The sequence below is a fragment of the Vigna radiata genome, chromosome 10, assembly GCF_000741045.1.
Source record: "Vigna radiata var. radiata cultivar VC1973A chromosome 10, Vradiata_ver6, whole genome shotgun sequence".
Taxonomy (NCBI): Eukaryota; Viridiplantae; Streptophyta; class Magnoliopsida; order Fabales; family Fabaceae; genus Vigna; species Vigna radiata.
The window spans coordinates 16,518,962-16,544,594 of record NC_028360.1 but is presented as its reverse complement, the minus strand read 5'-3'; the positions used below and the strand labels follow the sequence as shown (position 1 = coordinate 16,544,594).

The 25,633-nt window shown below is 35.6% G+C and overlaps 2 protein-coding genes across 2 annotated transcripts; one reads left to right on the top strand and one right to left on the bottom strand.

Annotated features, from left to right (window-relative positions):
• Window positions 1-1,919: 1,919 nt before the first annotated feature.
• Window positions 1,920-8,316, top strand: LOC106775664 (serine/threonine-protein kinase PBL27). The gene is made up of 6 exons (XM_014662809.2): window positions 1,920-1,936; window positions 2,124-2,517; window positions 3,337-3,539; window positions 3,763-3,952; window positions 6,462-6,853; window positions 7,202-8,316. The coding sequence occupies exons 2-6, from the start codon at window positions 2,370-2,372 to the stop codon at window positions 7,811-7,813; spliced, it is 1,545 nt and encodes a 514-aa protein (XP_014518295.1). The 5' UTR covers window positions 1,920-1,936; window positions 2,124-2,369; the 3' UTR covers window positions 7,814-8,316.
• Window positions 8,317-9,546: 1,230 nt separating this feature from the next.
• Window positions 9,547-20,853, bottom strand: LOC106775663 (ISWI chromatin-remodeling complex ATPase CHR11). The gene is made up of 25 exons (XM_014662807.2): window positions 20,534-20,853; window positions 20,133-20,261; window positions 19,935-20,038; window positions 16,285-16,388; window positions 15,030-15,127; window positions 14,684-14,863; window positions 14,377-14,598; window positions 13,586-13,720; window positions 13,212-13,494; window positions 13,042-13,115; window positions 12,680-12,900; window positions 12,506-12,593; window positions 12,326-12,419; window positions 12,050-12,238; window positions 11,939-11,970; window positions 11,742-11,818; window positions 11,551-11,640; window positions 11,403-11,472; window positions 11,247-11,301; window positions 11,118-11,176; window positions 10,873-11,038; window positions 10,429-10,607; window positions 10,112-10,327; window positions 9,933-10,028; window positions 9,547-9,842 (listed from the first exon to the last, which is right to left on the bottom strand). Exons 1-25 carry the CDS (start codon window positions 20,756-20,758, stop codon window positions 9,825-9,827), a joined length of 3,204 nt encoding a protein of 1,067 aa, XP_014518293.1. The 5' UTR covers window positions 20,759-20,853; the 3' UTR covers window positions 9,547-9,824.
• Window positions 20,854-25,633: the final 4,780 nt, after the last annotated feature.

Genomic DNA, 25,633 nt, shown 5'->3' with positions numbered 1-25,633 from the left:
GTGTAACTCGTAATGCAATACGCGCAAAAAAAACAGGAAGGATTAAACACCAAACTCAAACAAATTAGGTCACCAAAACCTCTCAATTAAAAAACCAATTCTTAATTATATTTCTTAATTAATGTTGTGCCCACAAATTCATGCTCACCATTTCAAACCTACACAAAAGGACTGGTCAACAACTCACTAAGGATTTTAACAAAAAAAAAAAAAAACATTAAAAAAATCAGAAAGACAAATTAGTATATTCTTCAATGAATTTAGTTTCCTTGTTTATTTTATAGTATACCATGAATGATATCACACCTCCTTTAATTACTATTGTAACAATTATTATAAAAAAAAATATTATGAAATGTGTGACACATAAAATGCATTTTGTTTATAACCATAATCAAGAGGATTTCCCTTATTAAAATGAGTATTAATATCATGACACACTTTTACATTCATTTGACACAAAATATAAGGATAAAATGGTTCAAAAAGTGTAAAGTTTTGTAGTTTTCCAAGAAAAAAGAAAGTAAAAAGTAAGTAAAGATAATGTCAAATAAATGTAAAAGATTTATGTGTGTTAAAAAATCATTTCCCTATTAAAATTAACATTTTCATTTCTCAGTTCAAATTTACATAAACAAGACATTAATCCTACGTTTAGAAAATGTAAGAGGATATCTCAGCCGATATATATATAAATATATAAAGAATATATTTCAATGTTGACAATAATCAGTTTGGTTTGTATATGTAAGAGTAACAAAGATTATAGTTTTAGGTTCATATTATACACACATCACTTAGAAAAAAAAGAGGAGAGTAGATGTGTTAAATAAAAAAAAACCTAATTAGACCTTTTTGTTTTTAGAACAACAAAAAAGTTTGTATAGATAAAATATATAAAAACACGTTTTGAAATATTATTAATGATAACCTATGACGAGTTAAAAGGCTTGATATTATTATTTTTTCCTTATATGAATACATTATTTTATTTATACTAAGTACACGTATTTTAATTATATTTTACATGTACATTAATTTAAATGTTTAAATGAATGTAATTGCAAGACTAAATAATTGAAGTTGTACCTTGAATATTCTTCACATTTGACTATTATAGAATGGATCTTGTTGGTCCAAATTAACTACTACTCAATTTGATTCCTTCCATATTTGAAAGAGATAATCTAAAATACTCTATTTTACATGTTATATTATCGGTGTAAAATATCCATTAACTTTATTAATGATTAATTACAGTAAGAAATTGTTTTACCAACATCAGTGAGATTTTCCATCCCATTATATTTCCACAGGAGCTTATTAATAAATTTTAAATCCAAAAATGATAATTTGAATTTCCAATTGACATATAATATTTTTTTTTATTTTAGTTTATTATTTCTTTATTTTTTTTTCAACTTTAAAAATTTAGTACAATTTATGAAAATACTGGTTGGAATAGTACAATTTTGTGGCAGTGTGGTAGTGGGTAGATAAACCATTACATGTTATTCCTCTCTCCTCATTGCCTTCTTCTTTGAACAAAATTTGGAGAACAGTTGTTTTTTATAGTTAAAAATTGAAACATAAGTAATTTTAGTTTAAAACCCAGAAACAGATTAAGAAAAAGATTATGAAAACTAATGTCAAAATTAAAAATTTAATAACAGAGAAAGAAAAATCAAAGATGTATGTCGTTGCTGGAGGAGTTCAACATGTGTTAGCAATGCCCATCACACATGGTAAGGGCGGGACCCACTTCCCGACCGCGATGATGATTATTAAAAACTACAAATGTACATGTACATGTTTGTAATTATTGAGAGTTGCAGGGTGAAAGTGAAACTTCGTAGCAACACCGAAAATCCAATGACAACCTCGTAATAGAGATTGTGTAACGCAATTGTTGAGTTGCAACTGTGTTCCCTAATTAGTAATTACCATCCCAATTACAATTTTCCATTTCCACTTCAAATTTCCAAATTTGAAATTCCCCTTACACTTTTATTTCTTATTATTATAATATCATACACACAGATATATAAATATTTGTTTTTTTATTTTAGTTATTTATTATTTATTATTCTTCCTTTACCTTGTGCTGTGTTTCACCTCACCAGTTTCTTCGATTGGTTGATCTGCTTTCTGGGGCAAGTTGGTGTCGATGAGGATCACGTTCTGAGGCATCCACTGTGAGTTGTAGAAGCGGAAAGGGAAGTGTTTGGTGGCGATTTCTGAGATTGGTCTTGTGTGGGTGTGAGTGTGAGGGGGACTGTGTTGTAGGATTTTGAGGGGTTTGTTGGTATGAAAGACATTATTCCTTGGTGGGTTTTGTAAGGGGTGGCTTTGATTTGCTTGGATTTGATATGGGTGGGTGTTTTCCTTGTTTTGGATCATCCAACAAGGAGGACAGTGGTGGGGTGAGGGTCAAGGAGGTGCCCAACAAGGATTCTTCTTTTAAGGAAGCTGCTTCTCTTGTTCCTCAGTCTCATCACCCCAGCAGGGCAAACACAGGTTTGAGTCCTAATTTTTCGACTTTCCTTCTCAGACTTCTGTTGCCTCTTTGATTGAACCACTACTTCCCTGCCTTGCTTCAATTCTCCTCAATTTCCCCTTTTCTGTACCTTTTCTTGCCTTTTCCGCCCATCTTCTTCAATCCAACTCATTCGTTGCTTTGATCTGGTTCATCCGAGGTTGTGCTCGTACTGGTGTAGTCAGTGAAGTGATTTGTTGCCAGTGGATATGTTTTAGCTTCACTTAATTGAATTTTGTTCCTACCAAAGGCTTTTAGGTACATCTTTGGGGATCTGCCCTTGCCTTTGGATATGACAAGTATATCACATTGTTTCATAAGGTTTTCATTTTGCCCTTTTGACAATTCTGGGACGCGAGGCAGATGTTGGGTCCAGTCCAATTGCTGCATTTTCTGTAGATTGTTCAATGTGGTAGTCTGGTTGCTTATTATTGAAATTTAGTCTAGATGATTTGTACAGAATGCCCTTGTCTGAAGAAAAATTTAGTTCATTCAGAAGATAGGTACTGAAAACTTTACCTTGGCATTTGTGCCTCTGGACAATTGGGATTGTCAGAACTAGTTGAATTACGTTCTAACTGATGGCAGGATCCGGTACATGATTTAACGAACGAGACCTTGTCATTGTGCAATTTAAACTTAAACCCGTGAAACTCAAGCTGGGTTTAAGTGTTACATGTAATTATAAGTTTAGCAGTATGATGCCGTGATATCACTCTTCAGTACATATTTTTATTCTCTAGTATACCAGATGTTCTTCTGTTGCTTTTGCTCGATCTTATCTTTGATTATCTATTCAGATAAATCGAAATCATCACGAAGTGGCGCAGATGCTAAGAAGGAAGCACCGGTTCCAAAGGATGGCCCAACAGCCCATATTGCTGCACAAACATTTACATTCCGAGAGCTTGCAGCTGCTACAAAGAATTTCAGGCCAGAATGTTTACTAGGCGAAGGGGGTTTTGGACGTGTTTACAAAGGTCGCCTCGAGAGCACAGGACAAGTAAGTTGTGACATCTGCTATGAACATTTTGGATTTAACAGATACTGAAGCTCAGCATAATGGCTTTCTTGTAGAAAAGTTTTATCATTTTTCAATTTGCATGTGCAGCTTTCAAAATTTGCCTGTCCACTATCGGTTTTCCATTTGATTTTTGCACTGTTACTATAACTCTGCCTCTGTCTGAATTTTTGTTGATGAAATAATGAAATAATTCTCTTTGCAGGTAGTTGCTGTAAAACAGCTAGACCGAAATGGTCTCCAAGGAAATCGAGAATTTTTGGTGGAAGTTCTCATGCTCAGTCTCTTACATCATCCCAATCTTGTGAACTTAATTGGTTATTGTGCAGATGGTGATCAGCGGCTGCTTGTTTATGAATTTATGCCACTGGGGTCTTTGGAGGATCATTTACACGGTCAGATTGCATTCTTTTTTAACTGTTACCATTGCTTCCTGAATTATTATGCTTTCATATCATAAAACTATCGAATTTTATATTTCAACTTGGTTCAATCTTTTTAATGTGAAAAAAGTGCTATAACTCATAGGATAAAGTAGGTAATTGTAGGATTCTTTGTTAAATTGGAAATTTCTTTCTTTCTATGGTTTTAAAATCACTGTTATCAAACAAAAGAATTATGTATGTGTTGTTTCTAATTAAAATGGGGGGAACTGTATGTGATACAAAACAGGGAGAAAACAAATAAGATTGTTATCACGTGGTTCAAACTTCAAGGAATGAAGTACATGATTCTAGAGGCTTTGAAAGAGAGAGAGAGAGAGAGAATGCGTCTTATGTTTCTATTTCTACAAATCAATATATATTAGGAGTTAGGAAGTTACTGTAATTTGTGAGATGAAGGGCTAGACAGTTAGATGGGATATAAGAGGTAAATAAATAGGTGGAGGAGGTAACAGGGGGCCGTTCTATTCCATCTGGCATGATTTGTAGATTGAGCTTTTGCTCTTTGTGAATGGAGAAACTGTATGAAGGAAAACCAGTTGAGACATCTGTCTCCTATTTTATGTTTTTTTTTTTTTCCAATTCAATTCCAAAAATATTTCTTCTCCTCCCATTCCTATTCTTGGTACCATACAGTTTATCTTCTACTTTACCTAGTGAAAGTGTGTAGTATGTGAGGAGATCATGTATCTTTGAAAAAACATCATAGGTTCCAATTGAATGATAGAATCTCCCTATAAAGATCATAGATTATCAATAGGTACCATAAACTATTGTGTGGTGGATGCTATTCTTTTTATGGCCTTATACATATACTGTTTGAGTGTTCCATGTTTACATGATTTTGCATTGTTCAAATGCATGAGCAATTGACTGATACTGTAAGATTGGGTGGACATCTAGGATTCAAGGACTACCATGAATATGTTTTAGTGAATCACTAGTGTTGATACTTTATGATATATGACTTGGGAACATTGTTAATGGTTAGATTTGCAAAATCATGATGTAAGTTCTGACAGTTGTTGAAATCTGTTAAAGAAACATGTATCGTTTTTTACTGTTGAATATTGATCACTCATTTCTGTTGGATTTTTATCCTTTTCACTTTGTTTATTTAGGTGATCGGATATAAATTAATTTAACAGATTATTTTCCAAAAGCCACATGGCAATGGTTATGTGCACATGTTTTGGAATAGCTCCTTTTTTTGTGGAGAATTAACCTTTTCTTTCACAAATTTTCTCAGGAAGTTGGCAAAAAAATGGTTTTTTCTTCAAAATATGCTAACTAAATATAGCCCTTAAAATCTACCACTTACATTAGGGTACCCTTTCGATGTTTTGGAAAATAATGATCTAAATTATGGTGGAAGTTAAATTTCTTACTTGCAGATAGAAGTGAAATGAGAAGTATATTACTTTTGTTTATCTAGTTTATCATAGAAAGGGGAGTGAAGGGAGAATACTTTCATGCACAAAATATTCCGTTGCCTCTTCATATACCACATTCAGAATTGACATGATGTTTCTTTATACTTTTTTGCTAAGGCAATAAGAATTATGGTTGTAACTAATAATTTACTATTAGGTTGAATTGAGTTTGAGGATTCTGGGAATTTCACAAAAAGGTTTCTGAATAATCTGTGTTAGACTTCCATTTTTTGCCTCTAGCTTTGTAGCTCTATGGGATGCACAAGTTTGCATAGGCTGACAGTTAGTGTGCCTTTCGTAGTTTTGGGGTTATACCACAAGGTGTCGTGACACCCTTTGGCTATGGGAGTGTTTTGCATTGGGGCATAGACCAGCATGCTTATGGCTAAATAGAGATGTTTTTGTTTATAATTAGCAAAAGCTTTAATTTGTAGATGGTTATTGAAGTTGGAAAACCGTTTAGACTCGTGCTTTATGATTTTCTCATTGCAAAGGAAAAATCTTTGATGAATGGCTCTCTTCCTCAAACTAGATTGTTGGTGTAGAATTCATGATGTAGTAGTGGTGCTAGTTCTAGTAGTTCGAAGCAGAATCTTAAATTCCAATGCAGAACTGTAGGAGTAATGAGGTTTTTAGTTGAATTTGGCATCAATAATGTTATCATTGAACTTAGCTGGGGGCTTGGTCTGGCAACACCAGATGATTTAGGATCGTATTTGTATTCTGCAGTCAGTTTGATCAATCGTTTTCATTCAATCAATCTTCTTTGTAGTAATCAGATTAGCTCAGACATAAATATTCTACAATACGTGGTAATTTAATGTCATTTTATTGGCTTGAATACTTTTCCAATTGGTTAAAGATAAAGGTAAAAAATTATTTGAATGTTAAAATTGTTGTAAATTACGGTGCATTTTGAAGAGCTTTTCTAACTCTATTTCAACTTATCTTACTTCGCATAAGCTTTTTCAAGTGTTTTCTCGTAATATTGTACGTAAGAAATTTCTTACTCTGATTCCCTTTTCCAGATCTTCCTCCTGACAAGGAGCCTCTGGACTGGAACACTAGGATGAAGATAGCAGCTGGAGCTGCAAAGGGATTGGAATATTTGCATGACAAGGCAAATCCGCCAGTGATATATAGAGACTTAAAATCATCCAACATCCTCCTAGACGAGGGTTACCATCCCAAGTTGTCGGATTTTGGGCTGGCAAAACTTGGTCCGGTCGGCGACAAGACTCATGTATCGACACGTGTAATGGGAACATACGGCTACTGTGCCCCAGAATATGCCATGACCGGTCAACTAACTCTGAAATCTGATGTCTACAGTTTTGGAGTTGTGTTCCTTGAACTTATTACTGGGCGCAAGGCTATTGACAATACACGTGCACATGGAGAGCACAATCTTGTTGCATGGGTAAGTATTCACATCTTATCATCCTTGTGGTTTTAGGCCATAAGAAATGCTCACAACAACACTCTCTATCTATCACCCTTCTTTTAAAGCACTCTACTGTTGCTAAAAGCTTATTAAAAACTACAAAATCATGAATGGAAATCACTACATGAGAAGCAACACCCACCAAATTTTTTAATTTCCAATACATTCCCCTGAATTATAAATAGAGTGTTGCTATCATTTCTCCCAAGTCATACATACATCATGTAAACCAGTTTGTATGTTCACATTTTGATTCAGTTCTAAATTAACATCACAAATTTACAATCATTTGTCATCATATTCTTGGGAAATGAAACTTTGTAGGCACGGCCTCTCTTCAAGGACCGTCGGAAATTCCCGAAAATGGCTGACCCTCTACTTCAAGGCCGATACCCGATGCGAGGACTGTATCAAGCACTTGCAGTTGCTGCAATGTGTCTGCAGGAGCAAGCTGCTACAAGGCCTCTGATTGGGGATGTGGTGACTGCTCTCACATATCTGGCCTCACAAACATATGATCCAAATGCAGCCAACCAATCCAACAGGGTTGGCCCCTCAACTCCTAGGATGAGGGACGACAGAAGGAGCCTGGCCGACGGCGTGGACAGCCCTGACCGGCGCCTCGGCTCCCCTTCCACGCACCGAAACTCCCCAGACTTCAGGAAGAGAGACAGCAGGGATGCAAGCATGGGGACCGAGTTAGGCAGCAGGATGGACACGGGTGGTGGCTCAGGGAGGAAATGGGGATTGGATGATTATGAAAGGCAGGAGTCTCAGAGAGACAGCCCTGTAAGCACTGGAAGAGCCAGAGAGACTCCATGGAACCGGGACCTGGACCGAGAGCGTGCGGTGGCCGAAGCAAAAGTCTGGGGTGAGAATTGGAGAGAGAAGAAGAAAGCAAATGCCATGGGTAGCTTCGATGCTACAAATGAGTGAACAGACAGACAGCTGAACACCAACATCATGTATGGTTGAGTCAGAGGATAGACTGTGTTGGTTGTCTTGAATCCAACTTGTTAGTGAAGGAAAACAGTACACAGTTGAAAAAAAAAAAGACAAAAAAAAGAAGAAAAATAGGGGTTGGGGGGAGAAGTTAGTGTGGATTGGGGTATTTAAATGTAATGATGAAGGTGCAGAATGTGAATTGAAGAGCCATGTCTATGTACTAACGAGATTTCTAGGTTGATGTGTGCCTAGAGCAGCAAAGGCGCTTCTAATTTTTGGCCCCTCTTATTTGCTTGTATTGTATGATGAGGGGAGCTTAGTGGATTGCTGTCACATCATGTATTCCTACACTCTCTGTTGTATGTCTGAGTCTATGTTTTCGGCTTATACCAAAAAAAAAAAAAATTATTTTCCACTTCACCCTTCTATTATCTTCATCTCTTGTACACAACAACCACATATTAGTTAATTAGTTAAACCATTGTTTGTTCTTATCCACATTTAATTAATCATTTCTCCTCAGATTTTGCAGGTTATCTAAAGAACTGTTTCTGCATCTCTTTTTTTTTCTTACGGAAAAAGTATAATGGTTTTTAATAGAATTCTCGTGATTAGTAACGTAATAGCACAGAACACCTGCTAGTTGAATTTTTACAGGCTTTAAACTTGTATGTGTATAATTTAAAGAATGGTATCATACTATTATTATGTATGTTTTATAATAACGCCTTTTGGGATAAAAGTAATTGTCTCAAATATAATAAAAAAATTGAATATTACTAACGCAACTTGTCATAGTCTTGAAGTAAAAGACTTAGGTGAAAAACTAATTACAAAAGAAGTAATTTTCATGATAAATTACGTTTTATGCAGAATATTAGTTTCATCTAGATATATTTTTGAACGAAAAATACAATAAATTCTGATACAAGTAAATTCACTTGTAACTGTGGCTGTGGTACCTCGTGACAAAAAATTCTCACCCACGTATAATCAAATAAACGAAAGGGTTAAATATGCGAGAAAAATGGTCGTTAATTGAACTGATATTTTGCATGACACCAACACGTGACTCACTAGATATTTTCTTATGTGGCAATAAAAGAAGGGAAAATTATCATTGCTCGTTATAAGATAAAAGGTATAATTGAAATTCAAGAGCACATCGCATTCTGTTGTGTGGAACATGTTTCGAACCTTTAAATGTATTAATTTTAAATATATAATTGAGATTTTCCCCCTTTTTTTCTGTATCTTTCAATTTATCCCACCGGCTTGAAATGAGTTCAATTTAATGGGTCAATAATTTTGCAGAATGAATCAAATTAAATTAAAAGGTGACTTAAATTGTTTTTAAAAATTTATGTTACTTGTTTAGAGCGAAAGCCAAATAAACTCAGGTCGTACCAACATGTAGATTTATGGTTAACTCGTTTTACAAAATAATAATTATATTTTTAATAAATTAAAAATGATGCTGGCCTCGTAATCTTCAAGGACGATGTTGACACTAACATTAATGAGATGTGAAAAATACCGCTTGCGACGTCATGGATATCTCTCCCTGAATGAGATTTGGTTTTGGATTTAGATATAGAGGTGTTAGAACTCACTCCAAACCCTTAAAGCATTGAAGCTCGTTGTTGAAGATTGACTTCCTTGATTTACTGCAGGAAAAGAGATTGAAAGGATACTGATTTCTAAACGTTAGCTTAACGCAAGTCTACTTCAAAATAGTACAAATAAGAATTACATATATTTCATTGAACTAGTTGTTCAAATCTAAGGATTTGTTTGTAGATTATACATACTTACATTCTTACAACATCCAATTTCTACATGGGGTATTATCTAACTAGTCATACAACTCATATTTGGAGCCTACATAAATCAAAAAAAGGTTTGGTAGCACGACCTACGGAAGGCAAGCCGTCAATTGTCATGTATGTAAAACCCTACAATCCTTTACTTATCCCATTCAATATAGAGACCACATGTCCATTTATTTTCTTCTCTTCCCCTGCCACAAAAATATGATCTGCTTCAGTAAAAGCAATGCAGAACACTTTTATGTAATCCAAATAACATAACTCTTACAAGAAATGCATACCGTGCTTGCGTAATCATCCATTGTTAACTGCTTCCGCTTCTTCAAAGATGGACTATCTGTCTGTCTTGCCAAAGCACGCTTTGATGGGGTCATGTTCTGCAAGATTTGTTAAATTTAAGTATGAAAAAAATCAATATTTGAATTCTATACTATTTACACATAATATGAAGAAAACTAACTTTAGCAAGTTTCTTCTCTTTGCGAGCTTGTCTCTCCCTCTCATCATATTCTTGGTTTTCCTTTTCTACTAGACGAATGAGGGTGTCACACCTTCTTGCCAATTCCTGAGTTGTGCGAGACTTAACAAACCAATCAAATCGAAACAAGGGTGAAGTTCGAAATGCCGCCTTTAGCTCATCCCAATTCCCATAGCCAAGTTTGTGAACCATGCATATCTGTAAATTTACAACAAATATAACTTTCCTAGAAACCAATAGAAGGGTGGTGGAGCTAGACCTAGAAACAAAAAAAAAAAAATGAAAGAAAAAATGCGTACCATGAATCTGTCACATTCTTCATTGTACAACTTCCCTTTGTTTTGCCCATATTGTATCTTTAACTCTAGCCAAGGATTCTTGTACCGGTCCAACTTTTTCCCAATAGCTTTCATGATCTCATCTTTCCGAGAAATTCTTGCCTCCCCCCTTTCAATGTTTTTAATAATTCTGTCATAATCTGCAGTGATTCAAAATGCACAAATCAGTTTACATTCCGCACAATTTTCCAGCTAAAATTGATACATCAACGCCTACACACAACAACAAAGTCTTATCCCACTATGTGAATATCAATAAAGAAATGTGCAGCATTTTACCACAAGACATAAAAATAAATGTAAATGTCAATCACTCAAATAGCTGGCTATATGAAACAAGTAAACTAATCCACAGTAAAATATTTAACAAAAGATTGTTCCATGGCCACATTGACTGTAGCATACCATTTAATTCCTTGTATCTTTCTTTGAAGACCTTCGCATATCTTTCAACTTCCTCCTCAGTTTTTCCTTCCATCTCAGAAGCAATACTTTTTATATCATTTCTGCCATATTTTTCGCAGGCCCTAATGAAAGTATTAAAATCCCTCCGGCTCCAGGATGAAAATCCCTATATAAACAAAATACTAAAGTTAAAAAAAATAGTCCCCACGTAAGTCTAGTTTGAAGAAAAGGGGGAAATTTTTCACCTCTTCTAGCAAGCGCTCCTTTTCCTCCAACTCTTCAGCAGTCAACGGATCTCCCACCTCTAAACATTCATTTCATCAAAATTAAAGACATACATGTAGAAAGGAGGAGTCTTGAGGGTGACCACGTACCTTCTGGTTCATCAACATCTATTGAGTCCTTTATCTGATTCTTCTGGTGTGCTTGCTGAAATTTTTGAAAAGTAAGGGATCAACTAATACCAACTCATTGAGCTAAACTTAAAACCTAAAAATGTGAACAAGCAAATTCATTTTGCCTACACCTACCATGAGATAGCGAACTTCCTTTTCGTACAGCTCACTCAACCTCTGCGTGTTGAAAAACTGAAAATCATGCCTGGAGGTCAAAGAAGAAAAAGTTATCAGTGAGTATATAACAGAGGTGTTAAGAAAATATGAAAGTTTAGAAGCTTACAACTGGGGCATCCTAGGAATACGAGGCTCTTTTGGTTTAGTAGGACCACCTTGACGCATTGTTTGCTTAAAGTACTCAGACTCTGAGTAGCTACGAGCGAGAAACCCCAGAAAAAGAAAACAGCATACCATGTCATAAAAACAAAATATCAAATCAAAATGGATGTGTAGAATGTAAAGGGAAATGCTTACTTTCGCTTCCGCTCCCTTTTCGGTGGTTCAATCCAGTTCTCACTAACAATTTTTTTAATATCAAATCTGTTCTCGTCCTTTACACAAAAGGAAATTGGCATGCCAATGTCAGTTGAATAGATAAGGGGGAAGGGGATAGAAGGTTGAGTACAGAGCAACAGAAGGTTGTCAAAATTAAAACAAAGTGTCATCTTTACCTTCTCATCATCAAAATCATATAGCTCCGCAGCTACAAAAAGAAAGCATCAGTATTAGTAACTCTACAAACAGCAGAACGATTAAGAGAATAGGTGGTCATAGGTACATACTGTCATCCATCTTAAACTTGATGGCGTCTTCAGTAAATTTCTTCATCTTGGCATCAAGTTCAGCAGTTGCCTCCTCTCCTTTAGCAATAATTCTATCAATATCCTCATCTGTAATTGTACTATCCTTGGAACTGAAAACCATTTCAGCCCCAAATCTAACCATTTGAAGCAACTCATCTTTATTTACCGCTGCACATGAAAACCAGTGGAATCATATCAGACAATACATAAATCTTGAAGCAAAGAAACAAGCAAAATCATCCATCAAATCCTTACTCTTCTGCTCAGCTAATCTCCCTTGCTGAATCACCAAAGCATCAAGTGCAAGCTTTTTGTAGGCCCTTTCAATGACCTTTTCTTCAATTGTATACTGTACCATTATCATGTCGAGATAAGGTGCTAACAAATAGAGTGAATAACAAATTGACAAGCAAAATAAAGTTTAAAATTGCTAACCTCAGTACAAAAGCGAAAGACTTGAACTTCCTTCTTTTGACCAATCCTATGAGCACGATCCTGAGCCTGCAAGTCAACTTGTGGGTTCCTGTTGTAAACCGCCAATCGTGTAAAAATAATTTAGGTACAGATATAAATTATATGGCTGTATCCACAACTATTTGAAATACTGACCAGTCACTGTCATACAGAATGACAACATCAGCAGTAGCAAGATTAATTCCAAGACCTCCAGCACGAGTAGATAACAGGAATACAAATTTCTCACTTCCTGGTTTGTTGAAAGCATCAATGGAAGCATCTCGATCATCCCCACCAGTATTTCCATCAATGCGACAATATTGATATCCACGAAACATTAAATAATCTTCAAGAATGTCTAGAAGCCTCGTCATCTGAGAAAAACAAAAACTTAGGGACAGAAGAAAATATGAAAGAAGGGGGAATAAAAGAGAGCAAAGAAAAACAGCTTGCAGAATCTAAAGCATTATGATCATCACCATCAAGAATAGCATTCTGACAAAAAAAGAACTGACCTGAGAAAATATAAGGACCCTAGAATCACGCTCTTTCAATTTAGGAAGTAACTTGTCCAAAAGAACCATTTTACCTGGAAACAAATTTTTACAACATCAAATAATGTCAAATTTTATTGATCAACCTAAAACAGAACTTCAGCACTCTCTTAATGTAGGTACGGGATTACCAGCATTTGTAATGAGATGATCTCCTGTTGTGTAGGGAGGACCAGGTTCAGCACCTTGGAAAAGATATGGATGATTACAACATTTGCGTAGTTGCATAGCTATGTTAAGGAGGCGTTTCCTTTCACCACCAGCATTTACAACTTCAAGATCCTTCTGAAGTAATGCTCTATAATACTGTTTCTGCATCTGGGACATGCCTACTTTAAGAATAGTTTCCTTTTTCGGTGGCAGCCCTTTCTCAACGTCTGATTTCAACCTTCGAAGAAGAAATGGCCTAAGGACCTTAATATACATAGAAAATGAAATTGTCAGTCATTTACCTTATTAACATTAAGGACTTTTCAACAGATAAACAGAAGGTTCTGTAACTAACCTTGTGTAATTGTTGAACAACCTCCTGTTGGTCATTTTCACCAGAGATTTGAAACCATTCATCAAAAGTTTCAGCAGAACTAAAAATTTCGGGCAGAAGAAAGTTGAGAAGAGACCAGAGTTCGTGAAGATTATTCTGCACCATAAAAGAGATAATAAGCACAGAGAAAATACTTGACGAAATATACAAGAAAAAATAAAAGATAAATTTCAAAACAAAGCAAAAAAAAAGTATATAATTAAGAAATCTAAGCTTCTAGACAGTTGAAACCAACAACACCAGAGAACACTAAAGTTTTAACAAATTCAAAGTTATGAAATCTAACTCTTCAGTCAGGTTAAATCAATCTAAATTGACTGTTAAATAAAAATCTTAACAGAGCACATAATGCCAGTGCACCATCTCTGATGAAATTTTGCTACATACCATACATTAAAGGTTTCCCAGAAGAATTGCAAATTATATTTTAAATACTCTTTCCTTACTCTAATAGCTATTTCCAGAACTGATGTTATTCACTCCCATCCATCACTACAAAAAGCCAAATTAAGAATTTCAACAATGGAGACCAACCCTCCGTCACAACTAGCAATTTCGTTACTTGAAGCTTATAGAAATTAGTACAGAATACAAATGAGACCATACTAATTACAATTATTTTGAAAAAAACATGGCATCACACCACCTCCACGTTAAGAGAGTCTCTATAGACCAATAAATTAAATAAAAAAGACAATGACAAAAAACAGTTGTTCAAATGACTACACTGATGCGGATAATACAAGTAATACCTGAAGTGGTGTGCCAGTTATAAGAAGGCGATAGTTTGTACTGTACAGTCTCATCGTTTTTGACAGCAAGGAATTTTCATTCTTGATTCGATGAGCTTCATCAATAATTATGTAGCGCCAACTAAATCGTCGCAACACAGACTTCTCCTTGATTGCCATTTCAAAACTGGTAACACAGACATCAAACTTGCCAGCAACCAGAAGTTCCTCTTTTATATGTCTCTGCAGCAAGACAAAACCAGAAAAACAGGTAAAATTTCGTGTCAACCTTCTCCAAAATAATTCAAACCTGAAAAGACGGTCTTACCCTTTCATCAGGGTTGCCAAGAAACTTAATTGCACGTAGAACAGGACAAAAGCGCCGAATTTCATTCATCCAATTTCCAAGAGTAGATTTTGGAGCAACCACCATATGAGGGCCTTTTATTCCTCTGAACTCGTGCAAATAACCCAACAAAGATATGGTTTGCAATGTTTTACCAAGCCCCTACAAATCAGATTTATTTGTCAAGACTTGTTTAAACCAACTCATCATTAACATAAAGGCCTTACTCCTCTGGGTAAGAACAGATATCAAATTATTTATGACAAAGCAATTGCATATAATACAGTTAATTCAGTTTGGCACAACTGCAAGCCCACCAAACACATACCATTTCATCAGCCAGAATTCCATTTATCCCATTCTCATACAATCGTATGAGCCAGTTTAGTCCAGCCAGTTGGTAATCTCTCATCTTCCCTTGGATGCCTGTAATAAATTAAAAACAAGCAATTAACGTTCATGACACATGAACAACCACCCCCTACCAAAAGGTGTTGATTTAAGAGCAATTTATCAGATGTCAACAACAAATATGCAACTATCTAACAGGAACGGTGAACAAGAAAAAGATTCCATGATGAATTTCTATGCAAATGTAGGCCAATGAAAAATTAAAAACAAGTATTAACGTTTATGACACATGAACAACCACCCCCTACCAAAAGACGTTGATTTAAGAGCAATTCATCAGATGTCAACAACAAAAATGCAACCATCTAACAGGAACGGTGCACAAGAAAAAGATTCCATAACGAATTTCTATAGCAAATGTAGGCCAATGAAAAATTCAGAGACCAGAATGGAGGTTGTCTACCACCAGAACACATACCAAGTATAATGTATGGCATATCTTATCTAGAGGTATATTCAATCAATGCATCCTTATACAGCACTTTGATACAAATGCAAATGTCTAACCTATAGAAGTCAATAGCACACTGTAGTGCAACAGCAGAGTCGAGTGACCCCGTGTGAGTTGCTGCAATGATATAGGCTTCAAAAACACATTTTTACCCTCCTGAATCATCCTTGTTTGGTGTTTAATTGGGTAAAATATTCCACACAAAAGATTAGGCTTTATTGACAATTCTTTCACACATTATCAAACGAGTTTCGTTCACATTCTGCTAAACTTTATATAATTGTTTTCTATTAACTTCAACATATTTTTTTACAATCATCACTCCGATCTTATTGCTCCTACATTGATGGAGATTGCCTGTGTAAACTAAAACTTATTTATCATGAATTTCTTTAACTTTAGGTTCCCTGTTTTGCGTTGACTATGTGTACTAATTATTTAGTCTGTAATAAAATGTTCTTCTAAAATCGCAGACATCCCACCATCTTGATAAATGCAATTCCAAACACTTCCACAAACAAATAGAGGAATAAAGGAAAAAAAAAAAAGAATTGCTATGTCAAACAAAGCAATTATAGAACCATCCCTTTACAATATGCATATTGAATACACAGAAAAGATTTTGTGGTACAAGAGCAGAATTTAAAATGTAGAGCCTTCAGTCCATGCAAGTAAGCACAAGTTAAAAAGAAAAAAGAAAAAAGAATAAAAGATGACTTACATGATGGTTGCGTCACCAGACGTGTGCTGGCTACACCATCTTCTTCTTCTTTAAGGTATTCTTCATCTTCCTCTTCCTCGGTGACTTTCGATGCATGGCGACCCCTTATTACACAAATCAAAAGTTAGGATAAACCCTTTTAAGCAGCACAAAGTCAGTTTCAACTCTTTAGTGCTCATATCTGAAATCAGCGTCCCTTTCTCGTCCAATTCCTCCCCCCTCCATCCCACCTTCAATATTGAGGGGATTAGGAGGACAGAGAAAAGGGAGTTAAAACATTTTAACCATAATGACTAAAATACCCTACTTATGTTTTGAAATTTAAAATTTCAAGAATATAAAAGTAAAATAATTTGTATGTAAAACCATTACCTTCAGCTCCTCTTAGCCAAGTATAATTCTCTAATCAAAATTCTTACCCTGCCTCTAACCAAAACCCCTAGAGAGCATGTAGGAACTATGTATCAATTATTTGATTAGATGATGCTAGTTTATCTCTACAAGTTCCTAGACAGCCTACTAATATACAGGGATTATATATTAAAATACCCTTTAAAAGAATATCAAACTTGAAGCAATGGAGAGACAGAATTGCGAGATTACTTGTGGAATATCAAACTTTATTTTTGGCATCCAATAAAATGGGTTTTGGGTTAAAATCCCAGCCCAATGGCTAAAATAGAAGTCGCATTCTGCAATTTTTCACTTATGTAACCAACTCACAAACGCACAAAAAAATTCCATGTCTTCGTCAATTGCTCTCCCTTGACTTCTTTGAGACCTCAATACCTTTTCTTCTTTGCTTTGCAATCGGCATGCATATTGCTCCTCTACAAAAACAGTTTGGACTGACCTCAGCCTTCTCTAGTACTTGTTCTCTCTGCCCTCACGCATTTTTCTACTATGCAAACAGCATGTAAATTCGTCTACACATATGGCACAGACATTGTAGAAACATTTGTTTTCAATTGAACCCTTTATCTTCACTCATTAATGTAAAACCACTGGATTTTGTGTTGCTCAGGTCCCTTTCGTGATTATGTCCTCTCTTAAATTCTACTTTGTTGTATCATCAACATGCATTCTAATCCTCCTTCTACAGATACCGTTGTCAATGATGGCATTACCAGTGCCTTTGAAAAAACTTACTGACTCAAAGCAGTGCCAAGAAATTCTCCTGTCAGTAAAACAGATGCGGTTTGTAAGCATGGCATATATCTTGGTGGTGATCCAAGGAAAATTCAATGCAAATACTGTGCAAAGTCTTAACCGCAGGGATTTATAGCTTCAAGCACTTGGAGGGAAATCAAAACGGGGTGCTTGCAAAAGTGTCTGAAGTGAAAAAAGAAAAGATGTTTGACATTGATGTTGATGTGGGCAGCACCAAAAGTATTTTCAAAATGAGGGGAATTAGCTCATAGACCGCAGTTAAGGAACTATTTAAGAAGGATCAAAGAGAAACTGCTTCAAAGGACATAGCAAGATCTTTTTACAAAAATGTCATATCATTTTACGTGGTGAGAAGCAGAGAGTTTGGGTGAATGCTTAATTTAGTTTCAAAAACATAGCCCTAGTACCACAAGATCGGCATAAAATATTTGGAGGAAGGGGTTTAGGCAACAAAGAGTGCTTCGGAAGTTTACAAAAATGCATGATAATAAAACAAGTTGCATCATTAATGACTGATGGGTGGACTGAATGAAATTGTCTTGCTGAAATCTATTGATACATTTGTCATTTCAAACAACTGATAAGTTATTTAAAAATTATGGAAAATATTGTTGAAGTGTTTGGTGAAGAGAACATTGTTCAAATTATGAGGGACAATAAAGCCTATTATAAAGCTATTGGTGAGATAGTGATGAAGAACGAAAGAAGCTCGATTGGACCGACGTGCATCGGACTATGTTAATTTGATGCTAAAAGATTTGAGAGAAGATATGTGTTCATCAATTGACAATCCCAAAAGGTATACAAATTAATACTTATATTTGTTCTACAACCTCTCTGCTTTCCTCTGCCGCAACACTTTAAAATGGATGAGATTTGTTGAGGTCTTAATGAGAATAGCGGCCTTTTAATTATAATGCTTACAAGTGATGAATGGAATGATGGTCGTTTTACAAGAACAAGGGATGGAAAATCAATTGAGAATTGGTTTTGCCCAAATATTTTTGGAAGAATATTGTCATTTGTTTGAAGGGTGCCTTCCCTTTAATTCAAGGGCTAAGAATGGTTGATTCAAAAGGGAAACCAGTCATGGTTTCATCCATAAGGCAGTGGATCAAGCTAAGGATACAAACAGATTTTAATAGTGTTAAGGTACTTATTATTCTAATTTAAAGTATTCTTCAATTAATAGAGGGAGGTGAATTAGTGAACTGTAACTTAAATTATTCTTCTACTTTTAGATATGAAGACGAATGGAATACTATTGATGAAAGGTGGAACAGCCAGCTCCATGGGTCTTTGCACATAGTAGGCTATTTTCTCAATCCTGAATTGCACTATGCTCCCAATTTCAAAGTAATACAGAAGTTATTGGTCTATTGCAATGTATACAAAAGATGGTGGTTGATCCCGATAAACAACATTCAATTGATAAACAGCTTCAAGATTTTAAGAACTAAAACAAGCTGTTTGGTAATCCCTTGGCTGCCAATGCAATTGAGAAGAAGAGTAGCAGTTTGGAGGGAGTCATATGGAGATGAAAATAAAGAGCTTAAAATGTTTGTCACACACGTTCTCAGTTTTAACATGCAGCTCCTCCGGATGTGCGCACAATTGGAGTGGATCTGAGATGGTAATATTTTAAAATTACTAGTATTTGTCTATATGTTTGCATTTGAATTAATTAGGTCCATGCGAAGAGAACAGATTGTTCAAAACAGGATATTACGAATGATGTATTTGTCATGGTTAATTCCAAATTGGGCAAGATCTTTCGTTCGATGATGAGTGAATCATGGAAAAGGGTGATCCAGAAAATGACAGTGATGGTTAAAACAATACTCCAAATTCAAATGATGATGAAGACTTGATTCAAGCTCAAGCTCAAGTTGGAGACCAAGTGCATGATCTATAATATAACCATTGTGGGATCTCCAACAAACTAGTCAAGAATGTTCTCACTGAGGTTCATCGTGAAGAAGATGGTGCGGAGCAAATGATGATCCCTTGACTTTTAATTATAATTTGAAAGATTTATACTAGAGTTTGAGGTTTCCGCTTTAGTCATCTAGTTGCCTTCATGGTCAGTATTCTCTTAAGTAATTAGGCATTTAAGTTGTTTTGCTTTGTTAGTTATGACTTCATGAATTATGAGTTGTGACTTATTAGTTATTTATGACTTGGTTACGATGCTTTTTTTTTACGCTTATAATGGACTTAAGTAAGATTAATTGTTTAAAGTGTGTTTTTTTTTTTTTTCTATGCTGTTTTATACGCATAAGTCCAGTAAGATCATACTACCTGTGTTAAGATTCCACGACTAACGACTTTGTGAGTCTCCCGTTCTATTTTGACTACCTTACTTTTGAAGTCATAATTTATGGCATCACCAAGAAGTATAATAAAATTCAGAGCAAGAGCAAAGGGAAAGGAGGGGAGTAATTTTCATGGCCTGGTTCACATGAACTTTAGGAACATACCTTCCCCTTGACTTTTGAGAAGAACTTTGATCACCTTTTGCAAAATGAGCAAACAGCTCAGTCTGCTGCAAGAGATACTTCAGACGCCCCTTTCCTCTATTATTCTGCATTATATTATATGTCAGTTCATTTACTGAACAATCATACCAATATAGCATTATACAAACAGAAGTTGGATTATCACAGAACTAGACTTACCATGTCAGCATCTATGGCCGCATTTTGTGCATCCAGTATCTCCTGGATTTTCTGTTTCTTCATTTTCTGCATTTCCTTTAATCTAGTCTTCTCTCGCTTGCTAATTGCCGGATCAACATTATCCTCATCCTGAAGGCATACAACAGATGCTTAGGCTTGTCCTTAAACTCTTAGTTGAACAAAAAACTCACATACAAAACAACCAAAAGCAAGTTAAATTTGAGAGCACATCCTTCTCACTCTGGGTCTCCAGCATGCACAGCATTTTCACCAAGACAAGTAAACGCACAACTTCAAATGCAAACAACAGTTTCGGGAGCAACTAAAGTATGAACAAAGAGGAATGAAGCAGAAGGAGTAAGAGCTACAAACTACAAACAACATAGTAAGTGGAGTTTGACCTGGTCATCATCCCCAGCTGGATCTTCGTCAGAATCCGGAGGATTGCCAGCGGCACCTTCGTCGTCATCATCGTCGGAACTGGCAGAGCGGGCCACCGCCTCTAGCTCCTCCTCATCTTCCTCTTCGTTGATCTGCTCGTTGACCAGCTCCTTTTCCTCGGATGAACTCGAAGCATTGGAGAGTGCTTCGTCCGAAGATGAATGGGGCTTGGAAGGTCTCGCCATGGATTTCGAAATCGAGAACAAGGGTTTGATAGATAAATTGAAAGAGGATTCTAAGTTTGAAGTCCCGGTGTAGTTGTAATATTGGGGAAAGTAGGTGGTTGCGGGGTTTGTAGCCGTTCGATTAAGCGTAAATGTGCGGTTACCACATGGAAGAGGAATGGGAAATTTCCCGCCATTGATATCAAAATGGACTTTGCCGCTCAGGCCCAACTACCTAGGCCCAAGGTATGAAGCCTGTTAAAAAATGGGGTGACACTACGTTGCTCTTTTAAAAATTAAGTAAACTACAGTAACATTTATATTAATATTTTTTACAAACTATAATTATATTTTCGTTTTTTCACCATAGTGGTCTCCTTTATTGAAACTTTTGTAATATTCTTAAAATTTAAAGATTACAATTTTAATATTTAAAATTTAAAGAGTGCATTAATAAAAATATATATTTTTAAAACAAAAATGAGAATTGTATAAAACCTACAAATTAAGAGATATCATTATAAGTTAACCAATAGAAAATAGTCTGTTACTAACTATACATTATTTGAACCATTGTTGAAGAAGTAAATGTAATGTTAGGCGATGAAAATATATTGAAATAACAATTTATCATATTTAAAATAAAAATAATTAGTTGTAACCAAACACAACAAAATTTAATTTTCAGTTTAAAAAATTAAAACAAAACAATTTAAAATAGGATGAATGCTCATGCAACTTCAGACACAAATCATAAACTAAATTAAACATCATTCAACAACAACATAATAGAATAAATAATAATTTTAAAAAACATATTTGTTTGAATTTAAGTGATGAGGTTTGATTGGTTTAAAAATTAAAAAAGAATCAATTAATTTCCTTACTATAACCTTAAAATTTAGAATGAATTGTTGGTTGGTTTAGGATATATTTATTTTATATTAGTCTGTTTCCAGTTTGTTAAAATAAGTTGGTTATTATGCAGTCTTATTTTCTAAGATATGCAGATCAAGTCTAGACTAGTTAACCACTCACGTATCTTTAGCATGTAAAATCGTGGGTGGATATGGTTCAATTTTTTTTTTCTTCTGCCAGTTATATCTGTATTTTGGCTATATAAGCCAACTGATGTTTTGTTAATAAAATGAGAAGAAATTNTGCAGCACATACCTTCAGAGCATATTATTCTCTGTCTAACAATTGGTATCAGAGCTCCTATATAGGGGCCTGATCCTAAATCTCCTTGAGAGTGAGAGAAACAGTGGTGAGTGAGTGGAAAGAAACAACAAATTTCTTTCAGAAAGAGTGTGAAAAATAGAATGGCAGAGAATGATAAGTATGTGCAACCTGCGATCCCAAAATTTACTGGTCATTATGATCATTGGGCAAAGTTGATGGAAAATTTCCTACGTTCCAAACAGTATTGGAATTTGGTAGAGCAAGGGATCACCAAAGTTGCGGATNGAGCAACTCCTTCAGAGGAAGAAGTTAAATTGGTGGAGGAGCAGAAGTTAAAAGATTTGAAGATAAAGAATTACCTTTATCAAGCTATAGACCGTGAAGTGTTGGATACAATACTTAATGATGACACGTCTAAAGACATTTGGGATTCAATGAAACAAAAATTCNAAGGCTCTANTAGGGTGAAAAGAGCACAGTTGCAAGCATTANGCANAGAGTTTGAAATTTTACAAATGAAGGAAGGAGAGACGGTCAATTCGTATTTTGCTCGTACTCTAAAGATTGCAAAAAGCATGAAAGCATGTGGTGAACATATGGGTGAGAGTGTTATCACTGCAAAAATATTAAGGTCCATGGTCTCTAAATTCAACTATGTTGTTTGCTCCATTGAAGAATCAAACAATTTAGAGATTATGACAATTGATGAGTTACAAAGTAGTCTCCTTGTTCATGAGCAAAGAATGAACTGTCATGATGATGAAGAAAACGTGCTCCACATTACTAATGAAGATAAAGGAGGAAGAGGAAGAGGACGTGGAAGACATTTCATTAGAGGCAGCCAAGGAAGAGGAAGAGGAAGAGGAAGACAACCCTTCAACAAAGCAAACATTGAGTGCTTTAAATGTCACAAGCTAAGACATTTTCAATATGAATGTCCCACTTGGCAAAATGCAAACTATGCTGAGGTTGAGGTACATGATGAAATGAAAGAGGAAGATGAAATCTTACTAATGGCCTATGTTGATCACAAACAAGGGAAGGAAGAAAACTGGTTTCTTGACTCTGGGTGCAGCAATCATATGAGTGGCAATAAGGAGTGGTTTTCAAACATGGATGAAAGCTTTAGGCACACGGTCAAGCTTGGTAATAATACTAGATTGAATGTGATGGGAAAAGGAAACGTTAGACTGAATATCAATGGATTTACAAATGAGATATCAAATGTTTATTATATTCCTGATCTTAAGAATAATCTTTTAAGCATAGGACAACTTCAAGAAAAAGGGCTCACTATTGTGATTCAGAATGGGAAATGTGCAGTTCATCATCCTACACGTGGTCAGATTATGGAGGTTCAAATGAGTGGAAATAGGATGTTTTNTGTGGCAGCCACTGTGATGCCAGAAAATCCTGCATGTTTTCAGATGGAGTCAGTAAATGAATCTCTTCTTTGGCACCATAGATTTGGTCATTTACATTACAATGACTTGAAGTTACTTTCCTCTAAAGAGATGGTTAATGGGCTACCCTCAATTATGACTCCACAAGATTTATGTACTCACTGTTTAGTAGGAAAGCAACATCGAAATTTTATCCCAAAGAAAGGTGTTTGGAGAGCATCAACAAAGCTTCAACTTGTGCATGCAGACATATGTGGGCCTATCAAACCCACCTCAATCAGTAACAAGAGGTATATCTTAAGCTTTATTGATGATTTTTCTCGAAAAACTTGGATTTACCTTCTCCATGAAAAATCTGAAGCTTTTTCTATGTTTAAAAGTTTTAAAGTCTTTGTTGAAAAAGAAGCTGGTGTATTTATTACTTGCCTAAGGACAGATAGAGGTGGTGAATTTACCTCAAATGAATTTGTAGAATTTTGCAAAACTCAAGGCATACGACGACAGTTAACAGCAGCCTATACTCCTCAACAAAACGGAGTAACTGAGAGGAAAAACAGAACGATAATGAATATGGTGCGGTCCATGTTGGCTGAAAAACAAGTCCCTAAGATATTTTGGGCAGAAGCTGCTAAATGGTGTGTGCATGTCCTCAATAGGTGTCCTACAGTAGCTGTACCAGATAAAACTCCAGAAGAAGCCTGGAGCGGAGTTAAACCCACGGTGAAATATTTTCGTGTCTTTGGCTGCATAGCTCACGCTCACATACCAGATCAACAAAGATTCAAACTTGATAACAAAAGCAAAAGGTGTATCCTGTTAGGAGTAAGCGATGAATCAAAAGCGTATCGCTTGTTTGATCCAATCTCTAAGAAAGTTATTATCAGTAAAGATGTTATTTTCGAAGAACAAAAGAGTTGGAATTGGGAGAAAACTGAAAAAGAATGCGAGCAAGATATTTCAGATTGTGAAAAAGATGTGCAGACTGAGAATGAAATTGAAGAGCAGGAAGAAGAAAATAATGATACTGTTGGAGATTCTACTGGGGCTGGTGTACACTCTGATGAACCACACAATCATATTCATGAAAATCCAATTGAAGGGAGGGTTAGAAGAAATAGAAGAGAACCAGGTTGGATGCTTGATTACGAAAGTGGAGAAGGTTTGTCAGATGAAGATGCTTTGATGATGATAACCGAAAAAGATCCCTTGTCATTTGAAGAAGCTGAAAAGAATAAGAAATGGAGGAATGCAATGATGGAAGAGATGCAATCAATAGAGAAAAATAAGACTTGGGAGTTAGTTAATGCTCCAAGTGGAGTGAAGCCCATTGGAGTCAAGTGGATTTTCAAGACTAAGCTCAATGAAAATGGTGAAATAGACAAATTTAAAGCAAGATTAGTGGCGAAAGGATATGCTCAAGAATATGGAGTTGATTACACAGAGGTGTTTGCCCCGGTTGCTCGGCTTGACACCATTCGCATCATATTGGCGTTAGCAGCTCATTATAGTTGGACAGTTTTTCAATTAGATNTGAAAANTGNCTTCCTTCATGGTGAACTCAAGGAAGATATTTATGTACAANANCCTACTGGTTTTGTCAAGAAAGGGGAAGAAGACAAAGTTTACAAATTAAAAAAGGCATTGTATGGCCTTAAACAGGCCCCAAGAGCATGGTATAGCAAGATAGAGAATTATTTTTCTCGTAAAGGCTTTGAAAGGTGCTACTGTGAACATACTCTCTTTACAAAATCAANAGAGGGAGGTAAAATTTTAATTGTAAGCCTTTATGTTGATGATTTGATATATACTGGAAATGATTGGAGCATGTGCGATGAATTTAAAAGGTCAATGATGTCAGAGTTTGACATGTCTGATTTAGGAAGAATGAGATATTTTCTTGGAATAGAGGTTGTGCAAAATTCAAGTGGAATTTTTATTTGTCAAAGAAAATATACTCATGAGATACTGGCAAGGTTTGGCATGGAGAATAGCAATGCAGTAAAAAATCCTATTGTCCCAGGTACGAAACTGTCAAAAGATGTTGTAGGGACTAAAATTGATTCAACCATGTTTAAGCAAGTAGTTGGCAGTCTAATGTACTTGACTGCAACTCGTCCGAATATTATGTATGTAGTGAGTTTAATTAGCAGATTCATGTCTTGTCCAACTGAATCACATTGGGTGGCAGCAAAACGCATATTAAAGTATTTAAAAGGTACCACCGAACTGGGCATTTTCTACAAGAAGGGTGGCAACACAAATGTTGTGGCTTATTCTGACAGTGATTTTGCTGGAGACTTGGATGATCGTA